Source organism: Ochotona curzoniae, unplaced genomic scaffold (assembly GCF_017591425.1).
Source record: "Ochotona curzoniae isolate NIBS_2020 unplaced genomic scaffold, NIBS_Ocur_1.0 contig_523, whole genome shotgun sequence".
NCBI classification, from domain to species: Eukaryota; Metazoa; Chordata; class Mammalia; order Lagomorpha; family Ochotonidae; genus Ochotona; species Ochotona curzoniae.
In genome coordinates, this window is record NW_024466459.1 from 7569523 (window position 1) to 7580016 (window position 10494).

Genomic DNA, 10494 nt, shown 5'->3' on the forward strand with positions numbered 1-10494 from the left:
ACCTGCCTCACAAAAAATAAACAAATCTTTTTAAAAACATTTTCTTTATGGGGGCTGGTACAATAGTAGATGGAAGATTTTCTTTGTCTCTCCTCTCTAAATCTGCCTTTCCAATAAAAATAAATAAATCTTCAATTTTTTTTTTTTTTAATTTGAAAGGCAGAGTTACAGAGACAGGCAGAGATCCTCCAAGCACTGGCTACAATAGCCAGAGCTGGGCCCGTCGGAAGCCACGAGCCAGGAGCTTCCTTTGGGTCTTCCAGGTCCATCAGCAGAGAACTGGATCATAAGTGGAGCAGCTGGGACCTGAACCAGCGTCCATATGGAATGCTGGTGCCATAGATGGAGGATTAGCATACAACACCACAGCTCTGGCCCCAGCAAATAAATCTTTTCTAAAAAAAAAAGGCGATGAGTGAACCCCAGGTCAGACACGTGCCGCTGCTGCCCTTGAGGAGGGGCTGGAGCCAGCATCAGGTCGTGTCACGAGAACCTCCCAGTCTCCTGTGCCCTGCAGCTTGTGTTGTCATTTACTAATTAATCCTTGGGCACAAAGCAGACGCTGCACAAATACGGGTGTTAATTTTTAATCGCCATCATTACAGGGCCCTCATTGAATGGCGACTGCAAACCTCCTGGATCATCACCACACTGTTCCTTCCCCTCTTCAGCCGCACGGCTCCCAAGAGCAAGGGCACAGACGGCCTTAGGGCCCGGTGGTGGAGGCGGCGGGGAGGGGTGCTCTTGGCACTCAGTCCTCTGGCCTTGAAGGCCCTGCTTTGCTGGACCGAGCCTGGCCATGCCCTCCTCCCACGAATCTGTTGCAGCTGCCTCACTTCCCACACAGACACCCTGAGTTCATGGAAAAGGTAGAGGCTGTGGCTTTGAGCCAGGCATCCGATCACCTCTCCGAACCCCATGTGCTACATCAAAGTGACACCAACCAGTGAGACCTCTCTGGGGGTTGAGGATAAATAGTAACCATGTGAGTCATCCTTCCACGACATAAGAATTGTGCGACTTTGCACCTCCCCTCCGCCGGTCCTTGTTCCCAATCAAGACATCTGGGAGGCCCATGACTTGATGCTCCAGGACCAGGTGTCTGTCCCCAGGTTGCAGGGGACACTTCTTCACATGGAGCGCCCCTGATGAAAGGCGTCATGGGGCGGGACTTTCTGCTCTGCGAGAGGAGCTGTGGTAAGGTGTGACCTGTTGCACCTGGGGCCCTGGACAGCCACGGGGTTAGGAAAGAAAAGTCAAAGGACTCCCAGCTGTTGTTATTCCGCCACAGGGCTAATGAGCCAGTGTGCCCTGCTCTCTCCACTGCTCTCATCTTTTTATACACATATAAAAAAGACATTGGACCCAGCACGGTAGCCTAGAGGCTAAAATCCTCACCTTGCCCATGCCAGGATTCTGTATGGGCACCAGTTCTAATCCCAGTGGCCCCGCTTCCTATCCAGTTCCCTGCCTGTGGCCTGGGAAAGCAGTCGATAAAGGCCCAAAGCCTTGGGATCCTGCACCTATGTGGGAGACCCGGAAGACGCTCCGGGTTCCTGGCTTTGGATTGGCTCAGCTCTGGCCATTGCAGCCACTTGGGAGTGAATCATCAGATGGAAAATCTTCCTCTTTGTATATATGACTTTCAAAAAAAAAAAAAAAAAGACATTATGCTTTTATTTGAAAGGCCAGTCCTCATGGAGCAGAACACTGCCAGGCAGTAAGGATGCCAGTCCCGCCACGTGTGCCACAGGAATATGCCCTTGTGCATTGAGAAAACACCGTCTGTGTGCAGAACTAGAGTGGGTAATCCAGCTGGTGCCAAGGCAAACACAGCTGGGAGACCCCACCCGTGGGGCCCACAGGTGGAGCCCAGCGTGCAGGGTCTGACTTGCATTTCAGGAAGAGCCATCAGGGTGCACAATCCTGGGGCCACCCTCCAGAGAAGGGCATGTGCACAAGCCCACACATCAGCACCCAGACGTAGCCCAAAGTCCTTGCAGGTGTCGGGGGGCAGGGTTTAAGGCAAGTACAGCATCCCCAATCATGGTGGCTGAGTTCAACTTCTGGCTCCGCCCCCAATTCTAGCATTCCCACTAAGATGCACTTTTCAAGGGAGCTGGTGAGGGCTCAAGAACTTGGGTCCCTGGGCTCCTGGCTTTGACTGGCCCAAGCCCAGCTGTGGCAAGCATCTGGAGAGTAAACCCAGCAGATTGAAGATGTTTCAATATTCCTGACTTTCAAGTAACATAAAAATGAAAAAGAAAGATAAATGAAACAGCACAGAAGTTCAAGGTGAACCATTATTATCAGCAAAGCTGGAGTGTCTATTCCACACCCCAAAGAACAGTGTCACGTTCCCCCAGGGGATGTCTGCCCACACCCACGTGGCAGGCAGGGAGAGAGGCTGCCAGAGAGCAGGGAACAGCCGCTACTGGGACCCCGGAAAGAATTGATTCTCCTGTCCACAACTCTGTGATGGATGGTGGGCCAAGGTCACGCATTTGATCTGCCTTTGGGTCAATTAGGTCTGCAGAAAAAGTCCATTTTCATCACCGCAGCCTGCCCTCCAGTCTGTTATCTCTAAATAATTCTTGGGTCAGAAGGCAGACAGAGTGTGAATGGAAAAAGCCTGCAAGCTCCGACTATTGACAAGGGAGGCCATTGTGCCCGCTTTGTAGACCAAGCCCTGCGGGGCTGGGCGGCAGGCGTAGGAGGCACACAGCACCCCAGTCTGCTCCCTCCCAGCTTGGGTCAGTGGGGTGCTGGGAGGAGCTCAGGAGAGCACAGGAAAGGTGGGAGAGGACCAAGCCCACCCACCCTGAGCTCCCTGGGGGCTCAGCAGCACCCTTTCCCCCAGCTACCCTGGCTCTTGTTTCTTGGGTGGGCTAGAATCCCATCTCCCCCCGCCGCCACCACCAACTTGTTCCAGACACGGAGACAGACACCTGCTAGCTCACTTTGCTTGGGCTGCTGTGAAGAATCTGTAGACAGGGTGGCTTCAACAACAGAAGTTTATTTCTCAGGGTCCCGGGGCAGTTTGAGAGCAGGGTGCTGGCAGACTGGGTTCCCAGGAGGGCTCGCCTCTGGGGCTTGCCGTAGGCTGCTTTTGCCGTGTACTCATCTGAGCTCCAGCCTCGGCCTCTCTTTCCCCACTCACACACTCGCTCTGGGGGCTCCACCTTCACGACCTCAGCCAACCCTAACACCTTCTCAAGGCCTGACGCCTGTTCCCCATCACACTGGAAGTCAAGGCAGGGCACCAGCGCTAGGTCCCTCTCTCAGCCACAGCTGCCTTCTTGCCATTTCCACCTGAAGCAGCTTCTACACGTCTGAGCCCAAACTGACCCCCCATGGCCACCTCCCTGCACGTCACCACCACCACTAAGCAGCTTCGGCCCAAAGCCAGGGATGACCTTGATTCCACAAACATGCTCATCTCTGCTCTTCACGTCCCAATTCCTCCTCATCCTCAGGTCTGGTTTAAAGACCACTCCCTCAGGGAACCCCTAGTGTCCATCGCCCATAGTTCCCCCCCCCCACACCGTAGCCCTTTTCTGTCCCAGCACACTGTCTTCACCCCATGGGAAGGGTCCCCCACTCATGGCTTGCTGCCTGCTGGTCTAGTTCACCAGTTCTCCTGCCCAAGCTTCTGCAGCTAGCCCACGAGCCTGTTTCCATTCATCTCAACATGAGAAGAAAATATATGAAGCCAAGGATTTCAAGATAGAAGGATTTGACACGTAATCTGAACACCTTCCTCTTAATACCACCAGTCATGAATAGAACATGCAATGACCTCTACACGCTTGTTTCAAAGGCAGACAGGCAGCGAGAGCACCCCTTCGCCAGGTCCTTGCCCACATGTTTGCACCAGCTCAGGTGGGGCCAAGCCGAAGCCGGGGGAGCCAGGACCTCAACCGGGCACTTTGGCCTGGGTGATGGGATTGCAAGCCCTTGAGCCTTCTTCTCCCAGGGCCTGCACCAGCGGGGAGCTGGAACCAGGAACAAAGCAGGAACATGAGTTCAGGAAGTTTTGAAAATGTGGTTGTCCCAAGAGATGTCTTAACGACCACATTTTAGTGCCTTGTATGGAAGAACAGACATGAGCCGGAATGAGTTATATCCTCTCAGAAGGCTTGGCACCCGGTGGGCACTACCTAGAAAGCGAATGGGTCTGAACGGTAGATGTTGCCTTTCACACTGTCTGCCAGCAACCGTGATTTAGCTGGGGACAGGGGGTGGCAGTGTGGTTGAGGCAAGCACTGACAAGCCAGCACACCCACCCCCTAGACCTGCAGCCCTCAGGTTGGACTGCCTCATACCACCTCCCCGACCTGTATTCCAGGTGAGACGCTGGGCCACCTGCCCTGGGCACCCTGTCACAGGTACATGGAAACTCTGGTGCAACCAAGAAGCAGCGCTTTCTCAATCACAGAACGTAAGCCACAGGTGACTAGTTTCTCTAAGCCTCTTCCTGTTTGTTTTTGCTTTCGAGTTAAAACCAAATGTAACTTGGGAATAAAAATGGAAATGAGGAAATAACAAAACACAGTGTCTTGGTTTTTAGTGAGACACGGGGCAGTGCCTGCAGACATGGTCCAAGCCCACGGGGCTGCTCCAGCATCCCAGAGCACGCAGCAACACAGAGCGAGCCTGCCCCCCAGCACTTCCGGGAGGTGAGTGTGCATGTGTGGGTACCTGCAGTCAGGATGAGCAGCTTGCGACACCTGTGGCTGGCCCTCCAGACTGGTGTGGCTTCCTATACCTCGCCACCAAGCTCAGTGGACACACAACAGCTCCGTAGGGACAGCCTGGAGGGCCCTGCCTGCCTGCACGTGTCCAGCAGAGCTGCTCCAATAAAATGCCAGATGGTGAGCACGTGGGTTTAAACAGGTGCTTACGGCTCAGTTACAGCAGCAAGGAGGCCCAAGATCAGGTGCCCTGGCAGCTTCAGTGTCTGGTAAGAACCTCTTTCTGGTTCCAGTCGTTCTTCCAGGCAGGGAGGACAAGGGGCCTTTCTAGAGTCTCTTCTGGAAGGGCCTTGGACCTACTTCTTCCGGTTCCAACCTCCAAACACGCCAACTCCTAATGCCATCACCTTGGAGGCGGGGTTTCACCATGTGGATGGGCAATGTGGGTACAGACATTGAGCCACAGCATCTGTCCTGTTAGGACCTGGACCACCAACCTCCCAAGATGCCACAAGATGTCCTTTCAGATCTCAGTACCAGGAAGAGCTGAGCCCCTTCTAGGTTCATTACAAGCCTGTGGAATCTTGGAACAAGTGAACTTCTCTCTGCTCTGGCTGAGGGGAAGCCGAGTCCAGTTTGCAGGCTGCCTGAACTGCAGAGGCCCAGGTAGAGAAGTGAGCTGTGTACTACCCTCAGTGCTGCTTTTCCAGATCTTTCTTCCTCTGACCTATATTTATCCTATTGTAATTTTGTCTACCGTTGCTAATCCTTTCTGGAAAGAAAGCAGGACATGATAAGAACATATGTGGCTCAGGGGAGTCCTGTGGCCTTGGCAGGTTTTTTCTAAAATACCAACAGCCCTCCCTGTAGGCTGGGGTTCTGCTGGGAAAGGCAGTTGCCCTCGGCCTTGCCGGGTTCCTTCCCGGGAGTCTTGGAGACCAGCAGCCCGGCGGTGGGAGCAACAGGTTACGGAGGCAATGCCATCCTCCCTCCTACACACACACAAACACACCCTCCTTCTCAGGCTCCCATCTGTCTGTTGGCAGGAGGCCAGGGAGCCCGGGGCAGATTGCCAAGGGGAAGTACATGAACAGGCACTCCCCATTTGTACTCCCAACTTTCCTTTTCTGGCATCCTGAATAAGGGCCTGAATTATGTTCAGGTTAACATTACAGGCGAAGGGGTGCACTTGGGGGCAGGGGACGGGGCTGGCACCTAGCCAAGAGCCCGTGGGGAAGCTATGGTGCAAGGACAGAGATGAGCTGGGGACATGGGAGCAGTGCACACCTGCCGTGATGCCGCCATGCCCCAGGCTCCCTCCCCATTCTGCGGCCACACCCGTGGGTCACCTGCCACGCTTCAGGGTCCAAGCAGGCCAGCCCTGTAAATTCCACCATCTGTGCTGTGCTCCACTTACACAGGGCATGGGTCGGTCCCTTATTCTCCCACTCGAGTGGTCTTGTGGGTCTGTGACACGCAGAGGGTGTGAACCTGACCCTCAGCTTTGAGGACTTTAAGAACCTCCACTCTTAGGACAGCACTGATGGAGCAAGGAGGGGCAGCCTGGGTGGTGGTGACAATACAGTGTCAGGACAGCAGTGGGAACACGGACCTCAGGCTGTGCACTGTGAGGGTGGGGCTCTTGCCCTGCCTTGAGGGGAACAGGCCACCCTGCCAGCTGGAGCGCTACTGCTCTGTCCAGGCCCTGACCCTGCTGGTCATTCTAGTGAAGGATCAGGCAATTGGCCAGGGTTAAGATTTCGCTCAGGATGCTTGGGTTCCAGGACCTGGGTTAGAATCCTGACTCCTCTCCTAGATTCCAGCTTCCTGCTGATGCATTCTGGGAGGCAACAGGCTCAAACTGGGTGCCCGGCACCTGCGTACACACACACACACACACATAAAACGTGTGACCCAGATTTGAGTTCCCAGTTTCTGGCTTCAGTCTTGGCCCAGCCCCAACTCTGGCTGGCATTTGGGGAAGTGTGCCGGGGCACACTTAGCTCTGGGTGGACCAGTTCTACTTGACTCATTTGCAAAACAGGGGTGATAGGAACAGCGCTGAGTTTGCAGTGATGCGAACAGGACAGAGCCTGCATAGGACAGCCCCAATCACTAACACATCAGCCCCGCTGTACGGGTGGAGGAAGAATAGAGCAGCGGGATCGGGCCATGGTGGACATGGGGCTTGCTGTTAGCCCACTGCCGTGCCAAGCTGCAGATGCCCCCACCCTGTTCTGCCTGGGCTACACGTGACCATACCACCTCTCCCAGTCCCCCTCATCCCCAGTGGGGTGCAGCTCTACTTCTCCCCGCTTCTCCCCTGCCCTGGTGGCCACCGCTCACCGGCCTTCATGTTTTGTCCTTCTTGGAGCAGGTCAAGAAGGCAAGGGCCCCTGATGCTCCCCAGTCCCCACTCATCCCCCTCCACCTGATCCTGTCCTCCTCCAGCCCACCCCACGCTGAATTAACCCCCTCCCAGAGTAGAGACCATGCCACGGGTGCTAGAGGGTGTCTTTAATGTTTGCTGGCTGCTTTAGCAATATCATGGAAAAAAAAAATACACAGCTTAGAATCTGGGTGGGATTGGCCTGGGGGATTTCAAAGGCAGCTGGTGGTAAGGAGGGAGAAGCTAAGGAGACCCCTGGGTTCTTCCCTTCCCCCCACCCCACTGTGGGAGCTAAACTATGGCAGAGTGCACCTGCAGGCACAGGGCACCAATGGAGTTAGTGTCTCAGCAGCGTGGCCTGGTAAGCAATGGGGGACCCCAGGCTGCAGCCTGCATTCCCACCCCCATCAGCCCAGGACCCCCTTGCCGTAATTACTTCCGTCTCTTGCCTCTCCCCCTTCCGCTGGCTACATGAAGACCCAAGCAGGGAGAGTGGGAGAAATTGGGTCAGTCTGTTCCCAGGAAAGAAAAATACCAGCTATCACTGCGCCCTTCCGAGGGGGCCCACTCGAGTTTCTCTTCAATGCTTTCTCTCTCTCGCTCTTGCGTGTGCAACCTGAATTTTAGAACAAGGGACAACTTCCAGGTATTACAAAAATGGAATTGTGTGTTTACCTGAAGCTCAGATTTTAACTCCACATTCTTTGTTGTTTTGCTTTTGCTAAATCTGGCAGGGCCTCCCTGAGGGCCTTGGCCTCTGAAGTTGGAGCGGGGAAGAACTGAGAACGGAAGGGGAAGTAGTGTGTGTGTGTGTGTGTGTGTGTGTGTGTGTGCGCGCGCGCACGCATGTGTATGGATGGGCAAGGAAACAGCACAGCCAAAACACACCCCCAGCACCCTCCCCCCAACCCAGGGTGCATTATTAAAAAAAAAAAAAAATCAGTTTCCAGAAACTTCCTACACTGGCCTCTTCCAGGTGTTAATAGCTACTGGGGCAGGGCCCCCTGCCCTATGCGGCTCTAAGTTTTGGAAGCACTGCGACACAGGTGAGCTGGCTTCTCTGGCACAGTAAGTCCACTCGTATTCACTGGGAACTGTCAGGAGACCTTGAATAAAGCCTTGCTAAATGGATTCGGCTGTTCCTTCCAGCAGCGGCAGGACAGGTTCCGCTTCCCATGCTATTGCTGTAGAATCATAAAGAACCAACCAATCCACAGGGCACTGCCCGCTCCCTGTCCACAGTGTCACCTCTGAAGGCCCCCTTCTAGAAGATTCACGCAGCCCGGAACGGAGAGTGGGGCCTCCTTCTGCTCCCATCAGGGTCTCTTCCCTCTGCAAGGAGCTTTGTGTAGTGTTCATGGCCGGCCGTCCTCTGAGGGGGAGCAGAATTGTAAGGGGGCCCCCACGTCCAGGACAGGAGCCAGGAATGGAAGTGAGTCGAGGGCCACATTCTCCCCCAGCCACCACCGATCACGGCGGAGAAGCCCAGAGAACAAGGCTGATCAGCAACGGCTGCATGTGGCAGGAACTCGGGCAGACATCTGGCAGCCATTTGGGGCCCAGTGGTGGGGAAGAAGCCCCAGGAAGGAAAATTGAATCCAGCTGCAAGAACACAGCCCCCCGGGGCCAGGGCAGCTAGGGGAAGGCAGGGCAGAAGGAAGTCGGGCTGGCAGACGGCACCCACTCGAGCTCAAGTCTTCCCAAACCCTTTCGGCCGCTGCTGCTGCTCCCTCCTCCACGAGGTCCAGGGCCTGTGGTCCAAAGCCAGGTTCTCGGCTGTCCATGCACGTAAGGTCAGAGGTGGCAGGGGACGCGGCCAGGGAGAAGACACAGCTGAGGGGCACAACAGCCACCTGTCGCCCTCCCCAGCCCTGCCTCACACACGGATCTCATCCTCTTCCTCCTCGTCGTCCATGAAGGAGAACTCCTTGTCCGGCTGCCTGGGCAGAGTGACCCGGGCTCGATCGGGGCCCCGGAAGGCAGGGCTTCGCTCCTCCAGGACGCCGGAGGTGCAGCTGGAGAGGGAGCTGCTGTCCCTCGTGGTGTGGCTGCCCACGCTGCGGGCCGAGCCAGGGCTGGGAGCCGCCGCTGCCACTGCCCAGCCCTCATCCTGCAGAGTGTGGGAGGGCACGTCCGGGCCAGCTTTGCCTCCTTCCTGCCTCACCAAGGCAGGGGCTGCTGTGGCGGAGGCCAGGGCCCGGCTGACACTGCCGGGGCCCTCATCATCGTCACGGTAACCGCCATCCTCTTCCTCTTCTGGGTCCCACTCCTCTTTGTCCATGATGCTCAGGACGTCGCCCAGCATGGAGGGCCCCAGGTCGATGTGGAACGACATGATGGACTCGGCATGTTTCAGCCCGTAGCTGGCTTTGGGCACCACAGGCAGATCGGTGAGGTCCCCGAAGGCCTGCTCGTCCAGCAGGGGGTCAGGGGAGGTCGGGCCAGTGGCCCCGTTCCGCCGGAGACCCCCTTCCCCGGTGTCTACCTCCGCTTCCCCCTCCGCACAGCCCTCCCCAGCGAGCGCCTTTTTCACAGGGCTGGATGAAAGGCTCTTGGGCAGTTTGCCGGAGCCCTTCTCGGCTGCCTCCTTCTCATTGAGCTGGGGAAGGGACATGGCGTTCTTGACGAAGAGGGCCGAGTCCCGCAGGGAGCCCAGCATGTCCCTCTGCTCCCGGTCCCCCCGGGTCACCGACTGGGACCGCTTGCTGCCACGGAACTTCCGCGACAGGAGGCTGCGCTTGGAGGACGTCGAGGAGGCCTGTTCGTCCAGAGATTCCCCGTCCGGCTCACCCGTCTTGCTGTTGAGGAAGGAGGTATCACCGAAGGCGTCCCCGGCGCGGCCCACGTGCATGGTGTGGCGGAAGTCGCCCAGCGGGGCGCTGATCATCTCGGCGGTGAGGTCCACGCGGGAGCGGCGCTTGGAGTGCACGGAGCTCGACACCAGCTGCTTGAGGATTGGCATCTTGCTGCACAGGAAGGGAGGCGGTCCTCCCTAGCGAGCAGATGGGTCCGGGGTCAGCAATCGCCTGGGTTCACGGGGCTGCAACCAGAAAACAAGGACCAGGGGGTCAGCGTGAGCTGTCTGCACTGCACAAAAGCCCGAGTACTGAGCACTGAGCCAAGAGTCCATTTCCTCACAGCCCACAGCTTGACTCTCAGACTCTCAGCAGGGGTGAGAGGAGGAAGAGGGCAGACTTTGCACACCTGGTCAGGGCTCCAGGAGCCACAGACATGCACTTCTGTCCCAGACAGAAAGGCTCTTTCTTGTAACTGACAGGGCTTCTTCAGATTCCACACTCCAGGATGTTGTTACAACAAACAGGAAGGTGCAATGCCAGGGAGCCAGCGGGGATTGAGGCTGTAAGTTCTTCTTGCTGTCTAACCTCGATCCTTGAAGACTTAATGGCCACC

At 56.3% G+C, this 10494-nt stretch overlaps 1 protein-coding gene across 1 annotated transcript; it reads right to left on the reverse strand.

The window, feature by feature from the left end:
* Positions 1 to 7289: 7289 nt before the first annotated feature.
* Positions 7290 to 10264, reverse strand: CDC42EP4 (CDC42 effector protein 4). The gene has a single exon (XM_040989409.1). The coding sequence runs from the start codon at positions 10043 to 10045 to the stop codon at positions 8960 to 8962; it is 1086 nt and encodes a 361-aa protein (XP_040845343.1). The 5' UTR covers positions 10046 to 10264; the 3' UTR covers positions 7290 to 8959.
* Between the last annotated feature and the right edge of the window lie 230 nt (positions 10265 to 10494).